General features: G+C 37.1%; 1 protein-coding gene across 6 annotated transcripts in view; it reads left to right on the top strand.

Moving 5' to 3' along the window:
* The window catches only part of HECTD1 (HECT domain E3 ubiquitin protein ligase 1), a 106,031-nt gene that overhangs the window by 63,244 nt on the left and 15,195 nt on the right, over positions 1 to 27,592 (top strand). Inside the window, exons 17-29 of one of the 6 annotated variants that reach the window (XM_055097449.2) lie at positions 724 to 818; positions 2,684 to 2,789; positions 5,995 to 6,129; positions 7,038 to 7,177; positions 7,458 to 7,781; positions 8,991 to 9,157; positions 9,252 to 9,428; positions 13,354 to 14,049; positions 14,655 to 14,876; positions 19,869 to 19,996; positions 21,401 to 21,523; positions 23,040 to 23,196; positions 26,445 to 26,667. In XM_055097449.2, the coding sequence (XP_054953424.1) occupies positions 724 to 818; positions 2,684 to 2,789; positions 5,995 to 6,129; positions 7,038 to 7,177; positions 7,458 to 7,781; positions 8,991 to 9,157; positions 9,252 to 9,428; positions 13,354 to 14,049; positions 14,655 to 14,876; positions 19,869 to 19,996; positions 21,401 to 21,523; positions 23,040 to 23,196; positions 26,445 to 26,667 (2,693 nt within the window). Of the gene's footprint in view, positions 1 to 723; positions 819 to 2,683; positions 2,790 to 5,994; positions 6,130 to 7,037; positions 7,178 to 7,457; positions 7,782 to 8,990; positions 9,158 to 9,251; positions 9,429 to 13,212; positions 14,050 to 14,654; positions 14,877 to 19,868; positions 20,003 to 21,400; positions 21,524 to 23,039; positions 23,197 to 26,444; positions 26,668 to 27,592 lie in introns of all 6 variants that reach the window. The other 5 variants (XM_008974694.4, XM_008974693.4, XM_003821207.5 and 2 more) reach the window with 5 other exon arrangements.

The following is a 27,592-nucleotide window of genomic DNA, read 5'->3' as shown; positions in this document are numbered from 1 at the left end:
CTTGAGGTCAGGAATGCAAGACAGCCTGGCCAACATGGTGAAACCCTATCTCTATTAAAAATACAAAACAAAATTAGCCAGGCGTGTTGGCATGCACCTGTAGTCCCACCTACTCTTCTGTAATTCTGAGGCTGGAGAATTGCTTGAGCCTGGGAGGCGAGGTTGCAGTGAGCCAAGATAGCACCACTGTACTCCAGCCTGGGTGACAGAGCGAGACTCTGTCTCAAAAAAAAAAAAAAAAATTCACTGGAACTTCAATGAGTCCCATAGTCCCTTCATAAACTTTACTATTTGCATTTATTCTCATTTATTATAGTGATATATCACATTATATCACTTAGTAATCTATGAAATAGTTTTGATGTACCAGTTTTTTCCTAATACTTATTAAAGTAAATAGTACTGTTAAAATGGAAAATGTTCATTCCTATATTAATATAATCTGAAACCATCTTGTATACTTGGGGAAACACTGATTTTGCAGCATAATTGGTGAGTATATTATAACATTGAAGAAGGAAAAAATTTTGTATGTTAGCCATGGCCTACTAGTCACATACTAAAAATAATTTTAATTGAAACATGAAATGATGAATGATTTTATTCACATTGTAGTGATCATTGTATAACAATATGTTAACATTTGTCTCTTAGTTTTTGATAAGTTTCAGTAAGATCCTTAAATTATTTTTTTTTGGACTTTATACTTTTTGTTTTCTTTAGAGCATGGATTTGGATATGAAACAAGATTGTAGTCAACTGGTAGAAAGAATAAATGTTTTTAAAACTGCCTTTAGTGAAAATGAAGATGATGAAAGGTAAAATCTCAAATTTCTTTGAATTTGATGTTTGTAATGTTTACACAGTTGGTATACTTCCTCTAAAATAAGTCTAGTGTAACATTTATGCACACAAAAGAAACTCTTAATAAGAAAGTAACATATTATACATGTATAATAATAAGAGGAAAATTTTTGAAGTTTTTTTAAATCTAATGGAATAAAAAGAAACATTGAAATTACATGTCTGGTATGAATGCAGCTGATCGCTTAGTTTACTTATTCATGATAATTATTATTTTGTAAATTCAGACAAGATTTTGCTCTGTTGCCCAGGCTGGAGTACAGTGATGTCATCTTGGCTCACTGCAGCCTCAACCTCCTGGGCTCAAGCATTTCTCCGGTCTTCGCTGCCCAACGTGTTGGGATTACAGGCATGAACCACCGTTCCTAGCCTGATCACTTAGTTTAAATTACATGCCTGTTTAAGATAGTTGAAAATTTGAACACTGATGAAATGTTTGATAATATTAAGTAATAATTGTTCTTTTTAAAAGTGTAATACTGTTTTTTTTTAAAAAATAATTCTTTTGTTAGATTTATATACAGAGACTATCTCTGGATGAAATGATAAGCTCTTTAGTATTTTTTCAAAATATATAAGAAGGAGTAGGCCAGGCACGGTGGCTCACGCCTGTAATCCCAGGACTTTGGGAAGCTGAGGTGGGTGGATCACTTCAGGTCAGGAGTTCGAGACCAGCCTGGCCAACATGGCAAAAACCCATCTCTACTAAAAATACAAAAGTTAGTTGGGCCTGGTGGTGGGTGTCTTTAATCCCAGCTACTCGGGAGGCTGAGGCAAGAGAATCCCTTGAACCCTGGAGGCAGAGGTTGCAGTGAGCTGAGATTGAGCCACCGTACTCCAGCCTAGGTGACAGAGTGAGACTCTATAACAAAAAAAAAAAAAAAAAAAAAAAAACCTGGATGGAGATTGGCCATTAGTAGCTAATTGCTAAAGCTGGGTTGATGAAGGTTCATTATATTATTCTGTGTACCTTTGAATGGGATTGCACTTGTCAAATAACAAGTTATACAATTTATTCAGATAATTGTGTTAATTTCAAATTTCATTTTTAATGAATGCATATTATATCTTTATGGATGTATAATGTATTGAAGTATTACTGTGTTTTAGCTCTTTGCAAACTATTACTAATACTTAAATATACTAGTCTCAATGGAAGCATCTTTTTACATAAATTCCGTAAGTGGTAATACTGTGTTATAGGTTATAGATGATTTCTTTTTTTTTTAAGAGATGGAGTCTTGCTGTGTTGCTGAGGCTGGAGTCCAGTGGCTATTTACGGGTGCCATAATTTTGCACTACAGCCTTAAACTCCTGGGCTCAAGCAATTCTCTTTTCTCAGCTTCCCTTGTAGCTGGGACTCCAGCATATACCACCTTGCCCAGCTCTGCAAGACGATTTTTTGAAAGTTCTTGATTCAAATTTTCACATTGTTTTCCGGAAGTGTCATTGCAGTTTACACTAATAATGAGAAAGTATATGTTGTGATACCCTAGCCATCAAATATTTTTTCAAAACTTTGTTGCTTTATATTCTTTTTTATTTATCAAATATTATCCAGTAAAATTATTTAAACTTTAAAAATAAATCATACATCTACTTTAAATATAATTAAGTTTTTATTAGAAAAATGAAATGTTTTATTAAGTAAAGGAAATTGAGTTGTGAGAGTATTTCTACTCAGACATAATCTAATACAAAAATTAAACTGTAGTCATGAAAAAGTAGGGGTATATATTGAAGTTGATTACCATATTTTCTGCATGAACATTTACATGTAGTTATACAAAACCTCTTAATAATAATTATTTCTTCACAGTCGACCAGCAGTTGCGTTAATTCGAAAGTTAATAGCTGTACTAGAATCTATTGAACGTCTACCTCTCCATTTGTATGATACACCAGGATCCACATATAACCTCCAGGTAACCATAAAAAATGTAGTAGCTAGTATTGCTGAATGCATCTAGGAACAGTGTGACACTTTTCTTTAAAAAAAATTATTTTCTTTCACATCGGATTAAAATAAAAATGATTCTACTTAATCTTTAAAGATTTTAGCTTATATGCCATTCGATTGATCTTAATGACTTGAAGTCTGTTTTGTTTGATCAAATCACTGGAAAATGATGCATTCATTTAATATTTGTTAAAAGAATTATATTTCGTAGATCATAAGTGGCAAAAGGTATCAGTGGAAAAAGCTGAGAAAAGGGTTCCTCTTATTCTACAATTATGAGTCAGTTCTGTCTTAGTCCATTTGGGCTGCTGTAACAAAATTCCTGCGAACTTAATAAACAGAAATTCATTGCTCACTATTCTGGCGGCTGGGAAGTCCAAGATCAAGGTGCTAGCAGATTTGGTGTCTCGTGAGGGCCTATTCCTCTTAGATGGAACCTTCTAACTGTGTCCTCACATTGTAGAAGGGATGAACAAGATCTCTCAGGCCTCTTTTATAAGGACACTAATCCCATTCATGAGGGCAGAGCCCCCCCAGAAGTTCCACCATCCAACACCACTGCACTGGGGATTAAGTTTTAACACATGAATTTTGCGGGGACACAAACATTCAGATCATGGCAAGTCCCTTCCTTATCACTATATTGTAAACATAAGAAAAAAAGTCAAGATATTTTAAGCACAATTTTTTTCGGGTCTTTATGTCAGTGGTTAGAGTCAGATTGCCCAAGTCTTCACTATTCCTGTCAATCACATGGTTTCATAGCCTCTTTTCCTTCCCTCCTCCTCCCCATACAGATACATATATATATCTGTATATAATATGTAACTTCCTATTTACATTCTCATTCATTCAATTATTCTTTTCTTTAGTAGCTGGGATCTAGATGCAAACAAACAATACATTTTACTAATGTCCTAGCCCAAAACTTTATCACTTTTTTTGTGGGTTTTTTGGTGTTTCCTAGCAAGGCCTTCTGCTTTGAATTTTGCCTTTATCTAAACTGTTCTGCATTCTACTGCATGGAATAGTTTCTTTTGAATAATAGCCTTTAATGAGTGATTGAGGATCTATATATGCCAAAGCAATGCAAAGCTAACAAAACTTGCCATACCTCTGAGAACGCAATACTGTTATCAGTGCCACTAGACTCCCAAACTAGAGTACTTATTTAGGGAGTTTTACAGTGCAGTAGTTGCACCTGATATTCTATATGTAAAAGATGTGGAGGGCTACTTTTTGTTTTGTTTCAGACAGAATAACAGGAGTAATGGGGACTGTTTGGTCCATTGTTTTTAAGCTTTATTCCTGGTAAGTGGATGAGTTGGAGATAAGTCTCAAAGACAGTGCACCGGTGCCTTTTATTATGCATTTTTCACTTCAGGAGTTTGTGCAAGATCCAAAGAGAGGAAGGCCAGGAATGTGCTCTCTGGTAATTTTGCTGTCTAAAACTACCGAAATGCACATATAAATCTTTAATTGTTTTTATAGGAATTAGTTAAGATTTATACAGAAATGAATCTACCTAAAATTGCTAGTCCTGTGCTTGTTGCTTACTAAAATGTATTGGATTAAAAACTATTTTGCATCTTTTAAAGTTTATTAGCCTTTGATTATACAGGTCGAGTATTCCTTATCCAAAATGCTTGGAACCAGAAGTGTTTTGGATTTTATAATATTTGTTACCGATTCAGCATTCCTAGTCCAAAATCCGAAATGCTCCAGTGAGCATTTGAGCATCATGTCAGTGCTCAGAAAGTTTCAGATTTTGGAGCATTTCAAGATTCCAGATTTGTAGATTAGAGATACTTATCCTGTAGAATATATTCTAGCGGAGTAAGCTAATTAGCTACTTTTCAAAAACTTACCTGGAAAATTGTGAGTTATAAGTCACTTTGATTAAGAAGTTTTATAAGTTTATTTAAACTGTATATTTAGAAGTTAAGAAGTTTTGTAAGTTTATTTAAACTGTGTATGTTTAGAAATTGTTTAGAAATTCTAGGAAGTTAAGTTTGTCTTTTACTTGATAGCCCTGTAACTTACTTAGTGTCCCTTTTATAAAAGAATCTTTCCTGTTGGATTGTTTTCTTTTTTTCTTTTCAAGACTGGGTCTAGCTCTGTTGCACAGGCTGGAGTGCAGTGTCGTGATCTCAGCTCGCTGCACTCTCCGTGTCCCAGGCTCAGCTGATCCTCCCGCCTTAGCCTCTCCAATACCTGGGACTACAGGCATGCATGCCTGGCTAATTTTTTGTTTGTTTGTTTTAATATGTAGAGATGAGGTCTCACTGTGTTGCCCAGGCCGGTCTTGAACTCCTAGGCACAAGCAATTGATCCTCTTGCCTCAGACTCCCGAAGTGCTAGGATTACAGGTCTGAGTCACTGTGCCTGGCCTAAAGAATGTTTAATAGGCTGGGCGTGGTGTCTCACGCCTGTAATCCCAGCAGTTTGGGAGGCCAAGGTAGGCGGGTCACCTGAGGTCAGGAGTTTGAGACCAGCCTGGCCAACATAGTGAAACCCATCTCTACTAAAAATACAAAAAGTAGCCGGGCGTGGTGGCACGCACCTGTAATCCCAACTACTCAGGAGGCTGAGGTAGGAGAATCGCTTGAAGCCGGGAGGCAGAGGTTGCAGTAAACCGAGATCACTCCACTGCACTCTAGCCTGGGCAACAGGAACAAGACTCCCATCTCAAAAAAAAAAAAAAAAAAAAGGCCGGGTGTGGTGGCTCATGCCTGTAATCCCAGCACTTTGAGAGGCCAAGAAGGGCGGATCACGAGGTCAGGAGATCAAGACCATCCTGGCTAACAAGGTGAAACCCCGTCTCTACTAAAAAATACAAAAAATTAGCCGGGCGTGGTGGCGGGCGCCTGTAGTCCCAGCTACTCAGGAGGCTGAGGCAGGAGAATGGCATGAACCCGGGAGGTGAAGCTTGCAGTGAACCGAGATCGCGCCACTGCACTCCAGCCTGGGCAACAGAGTGAGACTCCGTCTCAAAAAAAAAAAAAAAAAAAAAAAAAGAATCTTTGATAGAAAACAGACATTTGTTCATAGTTCTGTTATGTTTATAGTTAATAAATCCAAATCTCAGTTGTTTTAGGGTATATCATTTTTTACAATTCTGAGACAGAAACCAAGACGTTTTCCAGAGTATTTTGATCGTTTTTGTGTAGATACTTACAAGGAGATTACGATTTCGGTTGGAACGTGCACCTGGTGAAACTGCATTGATTGACAGGACTGGCAGAATGTTGAAGATGGAACCTTTGGCTACAGTTGAATCTCTGGAACAGTACCTTTTGAAAATGGTGAGTTTCTGGCAAGGGCACGGTGAAATAAGCATTCTGAGCTGTGGTTTAGCCTTTTAGGACAATAATTTGGGAAGTATATATCCAGAGTTATGGTAATACAGTTTGGCCCAGTAATTCCATTTTAGAACTGATTTCTACATGAAGATGTTTATTATAATTTTGTAATATTGAAATAGTAAACAAAAACCTTAATTCCAATCAATAAATTAATGTTAAATAGATAATTCATATTAAAAATTTAAATTTAATTGACAAATTGTGTGTGATAATTATTTCTATTAATTTGAGTATCATATAGCCATAAAAATGTATAAAGACTAATGATAACAAAAATGTTTTTGTACAGTATGATCAAGAATTTGTTTTATCCTATCCATTGAAATAATAAACTAAAGAAATACTCTGTGATTATTAATAGTGAGGTGCTTTGGTTGTGGGACTTTTTACTTTTCTTTATATTTTTAAATGAGCATTTGTTTTTTGTTTTTGTTGTTGTTTTGTTTTGAGACAGAGTCTTGCTCTGTTGCCAGGCTGGAGTGCAGTGGCACAATCTCGGCTCACTGCAACCTCCAGCTCCCAGGTTCAAGTGATTCTCCTGCCTCAGCCTCCCAAGTAGCTGGGACTATAGGCACCTGCCACCACGCCTGGCTAATTTTTGTATTTTTAGTAGAAATGGGGTTTCACCATGTTGGCCAGGGTGGTCTCCATCTCTTGACCTCATGATCCACCTGCCTCCGCCTCCCAAAGTGCTGGGATTACAGGCGTGAACCACTGCACCCGGCCTAAATGAGCATTTGTTATAATAAAAGAAAACAATTCATATTAAAGAGATAGGAAAAAAGTAGGTAACGTGCTTGAAAACAGCATTATTAAGGTGACTGTCTTTCATATTTTCTTTGGTTTAGGTAGCAAAACAGTGGTATGATTTTGACCGATCTTCATTTGTTTTTGTTCGAAAATTAAGAGAAGGACAAAATTTTATATTTCGGCACCAGCATGATTTTGATGAAAATGGAATCATTTACTGGATTGGAACAAATGCAAAGTAAGTCAGTCATTTTACTTTAAGCTGGAGTGACCATATTCACTTGGTAAAAGAATTCTAGGAAGTAGAATAAAATTGTTAGCACTCTGAATATTCTGTGGTTTAAGGAATTTTGACTTGTAGGTAGAAGTTAAGATTATCCAAATTACTTTTTATGAGGAAAAAATGTCTAAATTGCTAATTCTAGAATTGTACTTAATATAATTCTATATTTAAAACCTTGTGCAAATGCAATTATCTTAACGTTGTTATTTGCTAATTTTTCTTTATTTTTGTATAGAACTGCTTATGAATGGGTAAATCCAGCTGCCTATGGACTTGTAGTAGTAACGTCATCAGAAGGAAGAAATCTACCTTATGGCCGCTTAGAAGACATACTAAGTCGTGATAATTCAGCTTTAAATTGTCATAGCAATGATGATAAGAATGCCTGGTTTGCCATAGATCTGGGTCTCTGGGTGATACCATCAGCATATACACTTCGTCATGCTCGTGGTTATGGAAGGTCTGCACTGAGAAATTGGGTTTTCCAGGTATCCAAAGATGGACAGAACTGGACTTCTTTGTATACCCATGTTGATGACTGCAGTCTCAATGAACCAGGGTTAGTTGAGGAGTCTTTGCAAATTGGAAAACTCACTAAAGAGCTTTGTTTATTTTTATAATTTTATACTCTAGAGCTCTCTTCCTTGTGAAATATTGAAGCAAAATTTTCTTTCTAAAAACAAATCACTTGATACTTTAGGCATTAAAAGTTTGAAACACTGACTTTACTAAAACTTTGTCAAAAGGTTTAGTTTAAATAATAGAAAGCCGAGCTGAGTATTTTACACTGTATCTTAGCCAAAAGGCTGAGATGCTGTGAATATTTATTTTAAAAATTGGTATATAGCTGTATATACATACACACACACACACACACACACACACACACACACATTTATGCATACACACACAGCCCACTAATGGAAACAAGTGAAATAAACTTTCCATAAACTCTCCATATAATCACATAATACTTAGGAATGTTCAACATATTAGCAGTGGCTATTGCTGGTTATAGAATTAAGGCTGACTTAAAATGTTTTTATTTTTATCCTTAAATTTTATGTATTGAATTAGTTTTTAAAAGACAAGTCAGTAACTTCTAAAAAATTAGTTCTACTAAATTTTATTTATGCATTTTGGCACATATCAGGGGTAGATTATGTACCTAAATTGCTTTTGGCATTTGATATGGTATGAGAGGAGCTTCTTAACATTAGGATTAATAGGTGATGTTTTCACCCCTTTCATACTTTAAAGACAAAATATTAATACGTTATTTAAAAGTTTGCAAAAATGTTTTTAAGTCCGTTTTTCCATCATAAGAGAATTTCTCCTACTCTTTGTAAACCATCCTTTTTTTTTTTTTTTTTTTTTTTTTAAGGAGAATGGGGTCTTGTTATGTTGGCTGCTTTCTAACTTCTGGGCTCAAGTGATTCCCCTCACCTCAGCCACCCAAGTAGCTGAGACAACAGGAGCACACCACTGCACCCAGCATTTTGTCTTTTATCTTTGAATTATATTAATCATAAATCATTAATGTTATGAGTCAAATCAATAGCGTACATTTAAACGTTTCGTTTTTAACTTGTACTCTTGACTACTTTTTTTCCTTTGATTTCTTGATTCTTGTAATGAACTGTTGAGTTAATATGAAAGTTAGTTTATTTTTTCTGCAGGTCTCTGTTATATAAAAAATCTTTCCCATCTTGAATTTCTTTTTCATCTTTTAAAATATTACATAATTTTTTCTCTAACATATTAACAGGTCAACTGCAACTTGGCCTCTTGATCCACCAAAGGATGAGAAACAAGGGTGGAGACATGTGAGAATTAAACAGATGGGGAAAAATGCCAGTGGACAAACACACTACCTCTCATTATCTGGATTCGAACTTTATGGCACTGTAAATGGAGTATGTGAAGATCAGCTAGGTAAAGAGATGATACAAGGCTTTTCTAACTTACTAAAACAATTACTTTTGTAAAAAGTGATTTGGTTTTTATTTCTCCAATTTCTACCTGACAGGGAAAGCAGCTAAAGAAGCCGAAGCTAATCTTAGACGGCAGAGACGTCTAGTACGCTCCCAGGTTCTGAAATACATGGTTCCAGGAGCTCGTGTTATCAGAGGCCTGGATTGGAAATGGCGAGATCAGGATGGCAGCCCACAGGGAGAAGGCACTGTCACAGGAGAACTACACAATGGTGAGTAGGTGCTCAGCACTTTTGTGTAGAAAATGGGTAGTTAAATTTTTTCTTTTAAGATAATTTATAAATTGCATAAATGTATGAGCACTGTTTAGAAGAACTGTTGATACCACATTACAAATGGAAAAAAGGTAAAGAAAATAAGGGAAAATTTTAAGTTCTTGGGTTTTGACTAGAAACTTACTGGTAGTATTTTGGAAGTGATCAAGCCTAGTGTAAGTTGAGTATCTTCAAGACACACTTCCGGTTTTTTCCCCTAGTTTATTTTCAAGCTTACTGTGAGTTTTATTTTAATTTCTTATGTTTTTCTTTATCTTGTTAGTCTCACACCATAATTTTTATGGTATCATAAATCATATAGAAGAAAAAGGATTAACATTTTTACTATTTTTTAATAATGCATGGAACAAGAAACATTGTCTCTTTATCTGTTAGTAGATTATTATTATTTCAAAGTGTTTCTTAGCCTACCTGCTTTTTGGGGAGGAGTTTATCATGTTTTCTAAATCTTGCTGTGTGAATCAAGTTTCTTTGATGCTGCACAGTTTAGCAAAGTCATCCACTTAATAAATTGCTATTAACTTTAAAGCAATTATAGTGGCTAATTATTTTCTTCAAACTATAAGGCTGACTTATTAGCAGATAATTTGCCTAAACAGCAGTGGGTTTGTTTTCATCAATTTTGTATCAGTTTTTGGCATTAAAAAAAGTAAAAATGTTTATATTCTCAACTTACACCACATATATATATCCACATATATGTGTGTGTATATATATGTATTTTGTGTGTGTGTGTGTGACAGAGTCTCGCTCTTGTTGCCCAGGCTGGAGTGCAATGGCGCAATATCAGCTCACTGCAACCTCTGCTTCCCAGGTTCAAGCGATTCTACTGTCTCAGCCTCCTGACTAGCTAGGATTACAGGCATGGGCCACCATGCCTGGCTAATTTTGTATTTTTAGTAGAGACGGGGTTTCTCCATGTTGGTCAGGCTGGTCTTGAACTCCCGACCTCAGGTGATCCACCCACCTTGGCCTCCCAAAGAGCTGGGATTACAGGCGTGAGCCACCGCACGCGGCAACTTACACCACATATTTAAAGAGCTAGAATAAATGTGACGGTACTTACAAGAATGACTGACATTTAATTTGATGTTTTATGTGGTAAAGACATTTATTTATTCAAATAAACCCTTTGACTATATTGCTTTTAAGATTCTATTCCTTGAATTATTTTACTGCCAAATGTATTTATGTAGTATCATGCCCTAATTGCAAATCATTGTAATCAAAACAGGTTTACAGCGACCTAAAATTCATAAATACCAGTAATAGTTGAGATATCAACTATTATTGTTATACTGAGTTGAATAGTAGTGCCATTCAACTCAGAAAATTTGAAGTTTTCTTTTTAGGCATCTTGATGATACTTATTAAAAAGTTGTTATTCTATTTCCTGTAATTGTTTTGGCCTTGATGTGTGTGACTTGATAAGAAGAGGCTAGTTAGAGATGTGTGAATGCAGTTCTTTTTTCTCAGGATGGAGTCAACTGAAGCAATTGCATAGGGAAATTAGAATCTTTTTTTTTTTCCCAAGATACAATGGCACAACAGTTTTAATACAACCACCAGTCTTCAAAAAATAATTTTAATAGTTTGTGCCTGTACTAGCAGCATCTTGCACTGTGACATTCCTATACATACATAAGCATTTTATTGAAGTACAAATGTTAAACGCAGAGTAACTTAAGCAATTGCCTATACAAAGGTAAATAGACACTGTAGGTTATTTTTCTTCTCGATTCATTTTTGCTGCATAGTAAGTTGCAATTACATGTCAGTATAATAATATTACTGATCTATAAAATATATTTGAACCGTGAGGTATGGCACCTCCCTATGAGAGAGTGCTAACATGTACATCTGAATATTTTGAGTGTTTTTTGTTTGTTTGTTCATTTTAGCTGCCACAGATGGGAAAAAAAAAATCACCTAGCCTAGAAATTTCAGAGTTTAGCGTTCAAGAAAGGCCTATTTTTGCTAATCTGACAAATGTAGAAATTTAGTTTTGCCTAATCAACATGGCCATTCCCATCAGGTTATGCCTTTGAGTCTCTATGTCAGAGAGGGTTCTTAGCTTTCAAATACTTAAACCAACCATTTCTAATGATGGATAGTCATTACTGACTCTATTTTTTTTTTTTTGGTTTATCTTTTGGGTGTAGAAGGAGTTGAGAGAGTATGTTTTTTGGGCCAATTAATATAATACAAAAGTTACTTTTATTTGAGATTGGGCTATGTTTTTGAAACTTTTCCTTTTCTCACACATTTCTGTGTAGCAGAAGAGATAGTTAAATGTTGGTTCTTCAGAGATTATTTCAGCATACAGAAAAAAATAGAGGCAATTGAAAAATCTCATCTAAGCTACTTATGTAGATTTGGGGCAGTCACTTTTCCTTTCAAAGAACACATATGCAGATAATCCCCACAGGTAATTCAATATTATTTCCCTCTGAGTGCTATCATAAACATATGAACTTGGTGTAAGTGTGGGTGAGCATCTGGGTGTGTGGATGGGTGTGTATGTGATCTTGGGCCCCTTTTATGTATGGGTAAGAACTTTATAAAGGCTTGTTATACTTCTAAAAAAATGTTTTTTATGTCTTATGTTTTTCCCTGAAATAGTTAGCTTATAACACTAAAATAAGATTGTAAAATTTCTATTAATTTGCTTTTAATAGACAATTTTTTTTTGCTTTTGAAAGTTAATTACCTTTTTAAAAAAAGAATATCATTTTTCTACTACAAGTAAATACATAGATTGAATATCATTATGCTCATTAATTCTGTACATGTTATTAGCTTTAGCAGATAGTTCTAATAAAAGAGTTCAGTATGCTCTTTAAATTTTTTTTTAGAATTTTCTGTGTTTATTCAAATTTATTGAACTTAATTATTTAATATAAGAGAACCAAGGAACCACTGAACTTTGAGAACACAACCGAAATGCTGACTTTAGTGTTTTATTTGAGCTAGTGACTAAAATTTCTATGGCAATATATGAATATTTTGAGAGGTTAGCCCAAATTGTAAGAAATTAATGGTAAGCTGGCATGTTTTTGTAGAAAAAAAATTTGACTACACATAAGTATATTTAGCAATTTTAAAACTTTTACCTAGATTCTGTTTACTTGCTGAAGTGGCAGTATTTTACCATGTATATCAATCTTTTAAAATTCCTTAAACAGTTCTTCCATTTAAGAAGTAACCAAGCCAGGTGCAGTGGCTCACATCTATAATCCCAGCTACTCCAGAGGCTGAGGTGGGAGGATCGTTTAAGCCCAGGAGTTCAAGATTAGCATGGGCAACGCAAGACCTCATCTCTAAAAATCAAATAATTTTAAAAATGAAATATAACCCAGTAGATTTAAACATGACCCTTACATTGCTTTTAAATGTCATAGACTGAATAGTTCAGAAATAAGGGAAATAGAAGGAAGAATTTTAAACATTTCCTGGAAACCTTGTATAGAGTACATATTTCTTGTCCTTAAAATATTTGTATCATGAGAGTTAAATAATACAGACTTTCAGATAGCTAGTCATATCGTCAAATAATTGAGTCCAAAAATTTACATATATTTTAGTTGGCAGATCTTGATTGACTATAGAAATTCAGAAAAGGACAGCACTGATGAAAAGCTGATCCCATATTGTGGAGCTACTGTCTGACACGCTCCTATCTGCTTTCTGCTGGGTCTCACAAACTCCTGTCCCTTTCCAGGCTGGATTGATGTCACCTGGGATGCTGGTGGCTCAAACTCTTACCGTATGGGCGCAGAAGGAAAATTTGACCTCAAGCTTGCACCAGGGTACGACCCTGATACAGTGGCATCACCCAAACCTGTTTCATCCACTGTTTCAGGCACAACGCAATCATGGAGCAGCTTGGTGAAAAACAACTGTCCAGACAAGACATCTGCTGCTGCAGGCTCCTCAAGTAGAAAAGGAAGCAGCAGTTCTGTGTGTAGCGTGGCCAGTAGCAGCGACATCAGCTTGGGTTCGACCAAAACGGAACGGAGATCAGAAATTGTAATGGAACACAGTATAGTTTCAGGAGCTGATGTCCATGAACCAATTGTTGTTCTTTCATCTGCTGAAAACGTCCCTCAAACAGAAGTAGGGTCATCTTCCAGTGCAAGCACCAGCACCTTAACAGCGGAAACGGGAAGTGAAAATGCTGAAAGGAAGTTAGGCCCTGATAGTTCTGTTCGTACTCCTGGGGAGTCTAGTGCAATATCCATGGGAATTGTCAGTGTTAGTTCTCCTGATGTTAGTTCAGTATCTGAATTAACTAATAAAGAAGCAGCTTCACAACGACCTCTTAGCTCTTCAGCAAGTAACAGACTGTCAGTGAGTTCTTTGTTGGCTGCTGGGGCCCCTATGAGCTCTAGTGCAAGTGTACCTAACCTGTCCTCAAGAGAAACATCTAGCTTGGAGAGTTTTGTAAGGAGAGTGGCAAACATAGCACGGACTAATGCCACGAACAACATGAATCTAAGCCGAAGCAGCAGTGATAACAACACTAATACTTTGGGGAGGAATGTGATGAGCACAGCAAGTAAGTGAGCTTTTCCTTCTGGAATCCGATGCTTTTTCCACTTGGAGGGATGCAAAATAGGGTCTCTTGTTCTGGCTGCAGTTTTTAACTAGATCATTAACCATGTTAGATAAAGCTACATCAAATTTAGCACTTCAGGAATATGAAGTTCTCTAGAATCATAATATTTGCAGAATTCAGACTAGGTGTGATAAAGAACCTCTTATTCTAGAAGCATAAAACAGTACTTCTGATTTTCACTCCTTTATGATACATCATTAAGCAAAGTTGCATGAGGAAATAGATGACTATTAAATATTATCATAGTGCAGTGAAACCAAAGCATCATATAAGTATAGCTTTTGTTTAGACTCTACATTGATCTTAGCTTCTGAAAGTTAAATTCCAATTTAAGCTGCTAACAGGTCAAAGTAATTATATAATAGTGCTATAAAAAGAATTTTTAGTTGGATTTCAGTTGGGTTCCCAAAGTTGATGCTTTTCAGGAACCATTTTATTATTAGTGTGTTTTATGACCTCACTCTTTAAAAAATAAAAAACTTGGTTTTTCTGAGGTTTCTACAATCTCACCTATTTGTACTGATTTGCTTCATTTTTGTCTTTAGCTTCTCCTCTTATGGGTGCTCAGAGTTTCCCTAATTTGACCACACCTGGTACTACATCAACAGTGACTATGTCAACATCCAGTGTTACTAGCAGCAGCAATGTAGCTACAGCAACAACAGTTTTATCAGTTGGTCAATCTTTAAGTAACACTTTAACCACCAGCCTCACATCAACTTCCAGTGAGAGTGACACAGGTCAGGAAGCAGAATATTCCTTATATGGTAAGTTGTAATTTAAAATGAAAGTATTTAGATACTTTCATAATGATGCTTTTATTATGTTTTCTCCCGATATTTTAAACTTTTGTTTAAAGAGAATTATTCTCTCTTCTTATAAATATGAAATCTTTGGGCCAGGCACAGTAGCTCTCACACCTGTAATCCCAGCACTTTGGGAGGCCGAGGCAGGTGGATCAGTTGAGGTCAGGAGTTCGAGACCAGCCTGACCAACATGGTAAAACCCCATTTCTACTAAAAATACAAAAGAAAATTATCCAGGAGTGGTGGCACACACCTGTAATCCCAGCTACTCAGGAGGCTGAGGCAGAAGAATCGCTTGAGCCCAGGAGGCGGAGGTTACAGTGAGCAGAGATCGCGCCATTGCACTCCAGCCTGGGCAACAAGAGCGAAACTACTTCTCAAAAAAAAAAACGGAAAACAACAAACAAATACAGAATCTTTATATATAATATGAAAAAACTCAGTAATATGAGAGACTATTAAAAAATTATCTGGGGCCAGGTGCGGTGGTTCACACCTATAATCCTAGCACTTTGGGAGGCCAAGGCGGGCGGATCACTTGAGGTCAGGAGTTCAAAACCAGCCTGGCCAACATGGTGAAACTCTGTCCCTACTAAAAATACAAAAAAAATTAGCTGGGCGTGGTGGCAGTTGCCTGTAATCCCAGCTACTGGGAAGGCTGAGGCAGGAGAATCGCTTGAACCCGGGAGGTGGGGGTTGCAGTGAGCCGAGGTTGCACCACTGCACCTCAGCCTGGGCGACAAAGCAAGACTCCGTCTCAAAAAAAAAAAAAAAAAAAAAAATTATCTGGTCAGAAGTGGTGGCTTGCGCCTATAATCCCAGCACTTTGGGACACCAAGGTGGGAGGATCACCTGAGGGTCAGGAACTCAAGACCAGTCTGGGCAACATAGACCCCCATCTTTACCACCCCTACATCCCCAAAATTAGCCAGGTGTGATGTCATGCTACTGAGAAGGCTGAGGTGAGAGGGTTACTTGAGCCCTGAAGTTCAAGGCCCCAGTGAGCTGTGATCATGCCACTGCACTCCAACCTCAGTGACAGGGCTAGACCCTATCTCTGAAAAAATATTTTTTTTTAAATTGCAATTATCTGATTATACACGAAGTAGATCTAGGAACTTTATATGTCATTTTTTTTTGTATTTTGTCACAAAAGAAGTTTTAATGGAAGAACCATAAAGCTATTTGACACTCTTATCACTAAGAGAAGAAGTGTAATAGATTCATAAGCTTTGTAAAATGATATTCCTTGTATGCTGTTATCGCAGTCTTTTGGAAGTAATTCCTTAGTTAGGTAACGCATGATTCTTGCAAATTAAATTTTATTTGGAAAGTTCAGTAACAGCCCTTATGGCTTCCATGCTATAATCAAAGGGATGTATTTGATTCAGTTAAGATAGAATCTGTGTTTCTATTTCTTTTATTTCATCTTATTAGAAAAGTAATGCTCTGTATAGAAACTAGAAGAAAATTAAAATCATCTAGTCCCCACCTACCAGACAACCAGTGTTAATCATTTGATGTACATCATTTGATGTACGTTTTTGTTTTTTTAACGTAAAAGGATTATATCCTTTTCCGCCAGCTGTTTTCACTCAATACATTGTGAAAATATTTTCACATGTGTTGCATGGGTTTCTATAACATTTGAAATGACTGCCAAATATTTCACTGTATGATCATCATTTAATATTATTATCAATTTTGTATATTTAAGTTAGAACTTTTCCATTACCATAAACATCATTATGAATGAGCTTTCTTGAACTGTATTTTAATATACTTCCTTAGGATAAATGCCTAAAGTAATAATTATTGAATTGCTTTCCAAAAACATTGCACTCCATCCCAATTGTTTTGGAATACCCTTTACCATATATCCTTGATCATACTGCCTGTTTTTCTTTAAAAAAAAAAAAATTGGGAGTAATTTTGAAGACAAAGTTTATGTGAAGATACATTTTTAAGGTGCTATTTTGTGTATAGCCCATTTTCATGTTTTCTTCATTTTTGTGAGAATATAGCCTCTCCTAATTCATAGCAAGAATTTGATATGATGTTCCATAGTTTTAAGAAAGTCATTATATTTCTGTTTCTGCTTATTAAACGTGTGTGTAGCAAAATGATGATGATTACACCAAAGTGTTATAAATTCATTGCATAAGCTGTTTTCTGATTTATTATTTCTCATGGTGGCCCTGTGCCCCTCTCTACTGATTTGTTATTATGTTAACTTCAAGCATTAGTTCTTGGTCATGGGAAGTTGAAGATGACTGTGGGTAGGAAAGAGTGAACTGGCCGGGCGCTGTGGCTCACGCCTGTAATCCTAGCTCTTTGAGAGGCTGAAGCGGGCAGATTGCCTGAGGTCAGGAGTGTGAGACCAGCCTGGGCAACATGGTAAAACCCTCTTTACTAAAGTACAAAAAATTAGCCAGGTGCGGTGGCCCACTCCTGCAGTCCTAACTGCATAGGAGGCTAAGGCACCAGAATCTTTTGAACCTGGGAGGCGGAGGTTGCATTGAGCCAAGATTGTGCCATTTGCATTCCAGCCTGGGCAACAGGGCAAGACTCTGTCTCAAAAAAAAAAAAAAAAAGTTAGAACTACTGATTGACTTTTAAATTTTGTTGTTAGGTTTGACTAGCCTTAAAAAAATTTATTGTTGGCCGGGCACAGTGGCTCACGCCTATAATCCCAGCATTTTGGGAGGCCAAGGTGGGCAGATCACAAGGTCAGGAGTTCGAGACTAGCCTGGCCAATATGGCGAAACCTGTCTCTACTAAAAAATACAAAAACTAGCCGGGTGTGGTGGCGGATCCCTGTAGTCCCAGCTACTCAGGAGGCTGAGGCAGGAGAATCTCTTTAACCCGGGAGGTGTAGGTTACAGTGAGCCAAGATTGTGCCATTGCACTCCAGCCTGGGTGACAGAGCGAGACTCCATCTCAAAAAAAAAAAAAAATTATTGTTAGATGATGAAAAAAATTAATATAATTTTTATTTTAGATTCAGGGGATATATGTGCAGGTTTGTCACAGGGGTATATTGTGTGATGCTGAGATTTGGACTTCTATTGATCTTATCACTCAAATGGTGAACATAGTACCCAATAGGAAGTTTTCAGCCCTTGCCCACTCTTGCACTCCTTTTGGAGTTGCTAGTGTCTACTGTTCCCATCTTGATGTCCATGTGTACCCAAGGTTTAGCTCCTACTTATAAGTGAGAACATATGATAGAAGATTTTCTTTTTTATATTCTTAAAGCTGGTAGACACTTTAAGACTGCTGGGGTGAAGGATCAGAGTAACATCAGTTTATACCATTTGTGTATGCTGTGCAAGCTTTTACTGTGTTTTGTGGTTTTTCTCTTACCACAGGCACGAATACTATACCATGTTGTGTTTTGAGAGACATTTTATTCTATGATGTGGTCAAATCTGTGAAATACAGAGCTTTTTAATGCTGGTAAAAAAGGGAAGGTGAGAAAAAAAAAGGGACATCAGTCAGTTGTAACATACCGGAGATAGAATTTCAATATATGAAGTTAGATTATGTTCCTTAAAAGACAAATCAAAGTGGAACTGGTTTATTTTGTGTACCACCACATCATGTTAATCACAACCAGTTCCTAAATTGCAGGTGGCTCCTTACAAGTGTTAAAGGGTAACATATTTTATCAAATTTAAGATGCTGTTGATTGTTAAGACACACCATTTTTTTTCTGTTACTAAGGTTAAAAATGTTGCAATTTAATTCTGACTTGCCATTGTTTGTAAGATACATTCCGATTTCAAAGCATTACAATGTTTTAAAAATGTAGACCTTTCAACCTGAGAAAGTTGATAACAGCAAAAAAATGTGGACCCTTAGAAACTAATGAAATATAATGGCAGGCCTCTTCTACTGGCCATCCAGTAAAAGGCACTGAATATTTAGTCCTGTGTAATTATTGGACTAAAAACCATTTGGTTCAGTGGTCTGCAGGTGTAAGTTTCTGAGCAATTATAAATTGTCTTCTGGATGTTCTTCAGGAATATAAAGTATTTTGTTTTTTATCCTTTGTGCAATTCTGATATTATATTTTACTATTTTTTCCAGATCCAGTAAAAACTTCTGTTATAATCCCTTTAGTCCTCTTTTTTTCAGTTTTTATGAAGAACAGTTTGTCAGCATCTTCATTTATGCAGGACAATGTAATTTGACCCAGTCTCCATCGAAGGCAAGAGATTATAAGAAGGAAGGAGATAAAAATGATTCAAGTTGTTTTGAACTTCCTTATGTGCTAGATAATATGGATAACATGAAAGATGCCACATACATTATTCCATAGTAAATAGGCATTATCTTAAGTAGTCATTGTTTTTAAGTAACCTACCAGGTCACATATCTAAGCCCCGTTTTTCACTGATTGACTTAATTTCTGTCACAAAGTTTATGTGAAGATACATTTTTAAGGTGCTATTTTGTGTATAGCCCATTTTCATGTTTTCTTCATTTTTATGAGAATATAGCCTCTCCTAATTCATAGCAAGAATTTGATATGATGTTCCATAGTTTTAAGAAAGTCATTATATTTCTCTTTCTGCTTATTAAACGTGTGTGTAGCAAAATGATGATGATTACACCAAAGTGTTATAAATTCATTGCATAAGCTGTTTTCTGATTTATTAAGATCTTTTACATGTTGTAAAGGTTTGTTTTTTTGGTTATTGTTTTTTAAATAGCCCCACATGGTTATCCTTTTATATTATGATTTTGTAATTCAGGTTTAGTTTATGGTTGTCCTTTATCACTTGTTTTTGTCATGCTTGTGTCTGTGCTCATCTTGTATGTGGTGGCAGAACGCAACAGTTGTCCCTTTTGAATTTTACTTTTGTTTTGTAAAAACCTAAAATGCAAAGTTCCTTTGTTATGCTTTCTTAATTGTGTTGACATAAGGTTGTGGGTTTTGTTTTCAAGATTTCCTTGATAGCTGCCGTGCCAGTACTCTATTGGCTGAGCTCGATGATGATGAGGACTTACCTGAGCCAGATGAAGAAGATGATGAGAATGAAGATGACAATCAGGAGGACCAAGAATACGAGGAGGTTATGGTAGAGAGAGTACCCCATTCTCTTTACAAAGATAGGATGTTAATAATTGAAATGAAGAAAGGAAAAGCTAAGTCATAATCAAACTTCGAAGCAAGGCAATGTGGCACCAGTATAAAAAATGTAGTTAATTAAGAAAAGCTGTTTTAATCTGAGCATTTATGATTCTCCACTTAAAGAAAATAAGTTGCTTATATTTGAAAAATTATAGAATGTCACATGATGTTTTAACAGGCTTAAAAGGGTGTGAAATTAGGCTGGGTATAGGGCTCATGCCTGTAGTCTCACACTTTGACACTTATAGTCCTGGCTACTTGGGAGGCTGAGGTAAAAAATCACTTGGGTCCAGGAGTTGCAGGCTGCAGTGAGCTATAATTGCGTCACTGCACTCCAGCCTGAGCCACAGAATGACACAAACACACACACACGTACACACGTGTATGAACTTAGTGCAATGGCTCGTGCTGCCATGAGCTATAATTGCATCACTGCACTCCAACCTGAGCCACAGAATCACACACACACACACACACACACGCACACACACGAACTTAGCCAGTGCAGTGGCTCATGCTGCAGTGAGCTATAATTGTGTCACTGCACTCCAGCCTGAGCCACAGAATCACACACACACACACACACGTGTGTGTGTATGAACTTAGCCAGTGCAGTGGCTCGTGCTGCAGTTAGCTATAATTGCATCACTGCATTCCAGCCTGAGCCACAGAATGAGACCCTGACACACACACACCCAAGCACACACACAGTGTATGAACTTACCCAGTGCAGTGGCTTGTGCTTGTAATCCCAGCTACTCAAGAGGCTGAAGTGGCCCTGGAGTTTGTTTTTTAGTACCTATGGTTTTGCAAGCAGGGTCCATCTGTTTTTTCATTAGTTGTCACATGAAGGAATGAAGTAGAGGCATAAAAAAAAAAAAATTTGCCCTTATCATCAGAGTTAAGTGGAAGAGTGAGGACCCAAGCATAGGCAATGTGATCCAGAACTCTCAATATTTAACCACTAGGATTGTCTTCTAACTGAAAATTGTGCCTAAAAAATACCCTTTATTGTAACTAACTGTAAATTTAAAATTTCTCTTTATAAAATGTTACTAGATTTCAAAAAAATTGATAAGTTGAGTTTTAATGGAGTAAAGAAATTTAAAAAATGCTTTTAGTATATGGTTGCTAAGAAAACACAATACTTCTTATGAAGGAGGTTAGTATAAAATGCATGATGAATTTAAAACATTGAACTCATAACTTTTCTGAAGTTGGCTAATGAAAAAGTTTTCAGTGACACTTTTGTTAATAGGGGTTAATATATTCAGGTCATGGCTGAAAGGGGGCATATATGGGTCAAATAATTAGACATGTATCTCTTGGGATTGTTTTATTTTAGATTCTGAGACGCCCATCCCTGCAACGTCGAGCTGGCTCCCGCTCTGATGTAACGCATCATGCTGTTACCTCGCAGCTACCACAGGTACCTGCTGGAGCAGGGAGCCGACCTATTGGGGAGCAGGTAATATCTTCATGTTTATCTTCCCTACCATATGTATATTTTTCCCTTTTATAGTAAAGCACCAACCTAAATGCCTACAAAAATGTGCAGTGTGGAAGGTGTGAGAGGAGGGAGCTACCAAACAGTTACACAAAGAAACTTCCCCTACTGGTTGGGTTTCATATTCTATATAGAATCCATGATTGCTGTGACATAATGCATGCAGGAGTTTAATGCTTGAAACCCCTTTATGTTGCTTTGGGTAATAGTAAACATACATTAAAATGGTTAATATATGGTATCTAAGATTCGTAGTTTTAGTAGTAGTAGAAGTGGTAATAGATGCAGTAGTAGTAGTTTATTAATAGCTAACGCTTAATGATCACTAACTAAGTGCTAGAGTTGTTTTTGTTTTTGAGACAGGATTTCCCTTCATTGCCCAGGCTGTTCTTGAACTCTTGGGCTCAAGCAATCTGCCTGCCTTGGCATGAGCCACTGTGCCTTGCCAGCATAGTTCTTAATACTTTATGTATATTAACTAATTCTTTCCAACAAAACAACCTTTTTAGGGTTATTGTTAGCCCTAATTTTCAGATGAAGTAATTGCTAAAAGTCATACATGTAATAGTAGTTTTGGTTCCAGGATGCAAACCCAAACATTCTGGAACCAGAGCTGTCAAATGTCAGTTTGTTTCAGTTAAGTGTTTAAACCAAACTGTGGATGTGCACGTGTGTACTTACATGCTGTCTGCCTCATAGTAATTTAAAGCAACTCCCCAGCATTTTATTTGGTATGTAAGTAATTCAGTACAAAATGTAATTTACATTTTAAAAACCAACTTATTTTAAAATAATTATAGGTTCATAGGAGGTTGTAAAAATACTCCAGAGAGGTCTTATGTGCCCTTTACCTAATTTTTGCCATTGGCTAGTTTCATATTACCTAATTTTAGTATAGTAACAAAGCCAGGAAATTGAGGATGTTTGTGAATGGTTATCTTTTTATTTTTTTTGAGACAGAGTCTCACTCTGTCTCCCGGGGTGGAGTACAGAGTGTAGTGGCACGATCTTGGCTCACTGCAACCTCCGCCTCCCAGGTTCAAGCGATTCTCCTGCCTCAGCCTCCCGAGTAGCTGGGATTACAGGCGCCCGCCACTATGCCCAGCTAATTTTTTGTATTTTTAGTAGAGATGGGGTTTCACCATGTTGGCCAGGCTGGTCTCAAACTCCTGACCTTGTGATTCGCCTGCCTCAGCCTCCCAAAGTGCTGGGATTACAGGCTTCAGCCACCACGTCTGGCCATGAATGGTTATCATTTGGTGAAATGTGTAGATTTGTATAACCATCACTGATGCAACTTACTTTGGGTAAACTGAAATGATGAAGAAATGTATGTATCTATACATGTTTAGGTTAGCTCATTTTGGGTTTAAGAAATATGGCTAAGGAAATGCAGTAGTTCTAAATAACACATTGCTTTTGCAACAATGAAATTTTGCATCTTATTATGTTTGTGTGTGAAATTTTATTTTGATAGGAAGAAGAAGAGTACGAAACTAAAGGAGGACGCCGGAGAACATGGGATGATGATTATGTGCTAAAGAGACAGTTTTCTGCGTTGGTTCCTGCTTTTGATCCTAGACCTGGTCGTACTAATGTCCAGCAGACAACTGATCTAGAAATACCACCCCCAGGTACAGAATGTTTTGGTTTTGTGATTTAATTTTAATACATACTAAATCAGATATGAAAAGTAAGGTGGTGCTTTTGTATGCACGTTATTAAAAATTTTTTTTTAGTTTTATGTATGTAGGTTATAAAAAATTTTTTTAGTCAGCCACAAATTCTTTAAAAAGTAAAGGTTTTTTTAAAGGAGCAAATTACAAATTATTTCAAATTTTAAAAACCAACATGTGTTTTGTATTTGTGCAATTTTTAAGGCAAAGTCCCATTTAAAGGTGGGAAATTTTTACTGTATTTTCTACTGGATCAAAATTTCTAAGGATTTATTCCTCTCAGTTTTGAAAGGCTATCCAGTGGTTACAGTCATGCCCTCTAGAGTCAGTTGGCCTGGGTGACAACCTTATCCCTTACAAAACTCTATTTTAGATTGTGGTAGGCATACTAATTGCTCCCCAAAATCATTCAGGTTCTAACCTCTGGAACTTATGATATATTATCAAAGCAGACCAAAGAGACTTTGGAGATGTAATTAGGGATCTTGAGAAGGGGAGATAATCCTGGATCATCCAAGTGGACACAGTGTAATCACAAGAGGCAGGAGTCAGAGAAGAACATGTGACTAAGGAAACAGGAGTCAGAGTGACGACGAGCAATGAGCCAAGGAATGTGGGCAGCTCCTAGATGCTAGAAAAGGCAAGGAAACAGATTCTTCTCTAGAGCCTCTAGAAAGAATGAAGCCCTGCAAATCCATTTTAGGCATTTGACCTCTAGAACTATGAGATAATAAATTTGTGGTAGTTTTTTTTTTTTTTTTTTTTTTCCTTGAGATGGAGTCTTGTTTTGTCACCCAGGCTGGAGTGCAGTGGCACAGCCTCGGCTCACTGCACCCTCCACCTCCCAGGTTCAAACAATTCTCCTGCCTCCGCCTCCTGAGTAGCTGAGATTACAGGCATGCACCACCATGCCCAGCTCATTTTTGTATTTTTAGTAGAGACGGGGTTTCACCACGTTGGCCAGGCTGGTCTCGAACTCCTGACCTCAAGTGATCTACCCACCTTGGCCTCCCAAAGTGCTGGGATTACAGGCGTGAGCCACTGTGCCTGGCAAGTTTGTGTTATTTTAAACCACCCAATTTGTGGTAATATTTTATAGCAGCAGTAGGAAACTGATACATTGGGCAAGTCACCAAAACTATCCAAGCTTGAATTTCTTCATCTCTTACATGAGAGAATAAAGGTCCCTGTTTGACAAGGTAGTTAAAAAGCTTAAATGAAGTAAGGTATGTGAAGTGCTTAGCATGCTGCCTGATGTGTGTCTCAATAAATGTCAGCTATTATAATCAGTAAATTATCCTTAACAAAGATTTAAATTGTTGATTAAGTGAGGAGTGTATTTTTTAGCCTGATAGTATTAGGCTGGGCACGGTGGCTCACGCCTGTAATCCCAGCACTTTGGGAGACTGAGGCGAGTGGATCACAAGGTCAGGAGTTCAAGACCAGCCTGACCAACATGGTGAAATCCCGTCTCTACTTAAAAATACAAAAATTAGCCAGGCTTGGTGGTGCGCGCCTGTAATCCCAGCTACTCAGGAGGCTGAGGCAGGAGGAATTGCTTGAACCCGGGAGGCAGAGGTTGCAATGAGCCAAGATCACACCACTGCACTCCAGCCTGGGTGACAGAGTGAGACTCTGTCTCAAACAAAAAAAGACACCTGTATTAAATATGAAAGTAAGTATACTTGGTTGTATAAATGTTCTTTGGGGAGGATAGATAGACTGAATCAAGGTGTTCTAAGGTCCCTTCAAAAAGGAAAATCTTGTTTCTTTGGATCTCAGAGAAAAAAAATGAATTATAAAAAAGGAAAACACATTCTAGAGAGTATAAATAGGCACAAACTTTTTGTAGAGCTGTCTGCCAGTATATTTTGTATCTTCTGAGAAAGTGTTGTTGCCATTGGTAATTTTAAATATTAGCTCTGTACCCCGTTTTGTACACATAGGTGACTGTAGAAGTATTTATATTTTCAAAAAATTGGAAATGACCTTAATTATGTCCAGTAACGGGGATATGCCTCTGTTTAGGTACAGTGGGATATTGTGCAGTGAAAGAAATAATATTTTAGAAGACGATCATGATAATGAAGAAAACATTCATGAGCTAATAAAAAATGAGAGCATTCTCCAAATACATTATGAAACTAATTATATGTGTGTGTGTATATGTGTTTACCTCATGATGCAATTATTCAGTGTGATAAAAGGTTGACACGTCATTGGCCCAGAGTATGTGGTTTTCTCTGAGTATGGATACTTTTAATTTTCTCATTTATAAAAAAAATTTTTTTTTGAGATGGAGTCTCGTTCTGTCACCCAGGCTGGAGTGCAGTGATGTGATCTCGGCTCACTGCAACCTCCACTCCCAGGTTCAAGTGATTCTCCCGCCTCAACCTCCTGAGTAGCTGGGACTACAGGTGGGCATCACCATGTCCAGCTAATTTTTGCATTTTTGGTAGAGACGGGGTTCACTGTGTTACCCAGGCTGGTCTCAACTCCTGACCTCAAGTGATCTACCCGCCTCGGCCTCCCAAAGTGTTGGGATTACAGACATGAGCCACCGCTCCTGGCCTCATTTATAAAATTAAAATGTTTCCTAAGTATTCATACAGTTAGTATTATTTTCATGTAAAAATGAGAGAGCTCTCTATCATACACATATATTCTGTTCTAGCACTCTTACAGTAACGTAGGTGTAATTATTTCCATTACAAAAGAAACAGAAAACAGGCTGGGTGCAGTGGCTCATGCCTGTAGTAATCCCAGCACTTCAGGAGTCTGAGACGGGCAGATCACTTGAGATCAGGAGTTTGAGACCAGCCTAGCCAACATGGTGAAACCTGCCGTCTCTACTAAAAATACAAAAATTATCCAGATGTGGTGTTGGGCACCTATAATCCCAGCTACTCGGGAGGCTGACGAAGGAGAATTGCTTGAACCTGGGAGGCGGAGGTTGCAGTGAGCTGAGATCGCGCCACTGCACTCCAGCCTGGGCAACAGAGCAAGACTCCATCTCAAAAAAAGAAAAAAAAAGAAACAGAAAACAAAAATGTCGAGGCCTAGAGAGTCTTAAGTAGCTGACATCCTTTAGCTAATGTATGGCAGAGAGGTTTGGATTTCATGTAGCCTTGTCGCCTAGTGTAGTGGCCTTTCTTGGACTGCTTGTTTTAGTATAATTGTTTTTCACCCATCTTCCAAATTTTTAGGGACCCCTCATTCAGAGCTCTTGGAAGAAGTCGAATGTACTCCGTCACCTCGATTAGCTCTCACTTTGAAAGTAACAGGTCTTGGAACGACTCGTGAAGTTGAATTACCACTCACCAATTTCAGATCAACCATCTTTTACTATGTACAAAAATTGCTTCAATTGTCCTGTAATGGCAATGTGAAATCAGATAAACTTAGGCGTATTTGGGAGCCCACATACACGTAAGAAATTTTAACTTAATGTTTTGGTAGATAATGTCCTAGTGTAGAGCCAAGAAGCATTGCATTTATTTTGGATTATAGGAACAGAAAAGATTTTGTTTTTATTCTGTTGGCTTACAGGAACAGATAATAGTGTTTGGGACTCTTGGTGTAGAATGATTAAGTTTTAGAAGTAGAAGGACATTTACAGTCTATACTAGCTTCTTACGTAATTGTTGAAAAGAGCGTCATTTGAATTCTTTGACTAAGATCGTGTATGAGTACTAAATATCTTCTTTCTGTTCTTGATTTTGGGGGTGTGTGGGTTAACACCTGCCTTTCTTTGTACAAATAATTATCAATGACTTAGGGTAAATTTATTTAACATTTTTGTGCCTCACATTCCTAATCTATAAAATGAGAGTGGTTTTAAGGAATTAATGAATTAACATGTATAAAGTGTTTTCTTTACTTTTCTTTTTTTCTGAGACAAGGTCTGTCTCTGTTGCCCAGGCTGGAGTGCAGTGGAGTGCAGTGGTGCGATCATGGCTCACTGCAGCCTCAAACTCCACAGGCTCAGGTGATTTTCCCACCTCAGTCCCCTGAGTAGCTGGGACTACAGGTGTGCACCACCAGGCCTAGCTAATTTTTGTATTTTTTGTAGGGATGGGGTTTTTACCATGTTGCCCATGCTGGTGTCGAACTTCTGAGCTCAAGTGATCCGTCCACCTCAGCCTCCCAAAGTGCTGGGATTACAGGTGTTGAGCCTCTGTGCTTGGCCTGCAAAGTGTTTTCAATACCCCCTAGGATATATTAAGTGCTCAGTAAATGTTATCTATAAAGTAATTGTTATTTAATAATAATAAATTATATCATCATTCTTACTGTAACTTCACTTCTATTAGTATGTTTTCTGATGTTCTCTTAACATCACTGATAATCTTAT

The sequence above is a fragment of the Pan paniscus genome, chromosome 15 (genome assembly GCF_029289425.2).
Source record: "Pan paniscus chromosome 15, NHGRI_mPanPan1-v2.0_pri, whole genome shotgun sequence".
In the NCBI taxonomy this organism is placed as follows: Eukaryota; Metazoa; Chordata; class Mammalia; order Primates; family Hominidae; genus Pan; species Pan paniscus.
The sequence above is the reverse complement of the archived record's forward strand: the minus strand, read 5'-3'. Positions and strand labels throughout refer to the sequence as shown.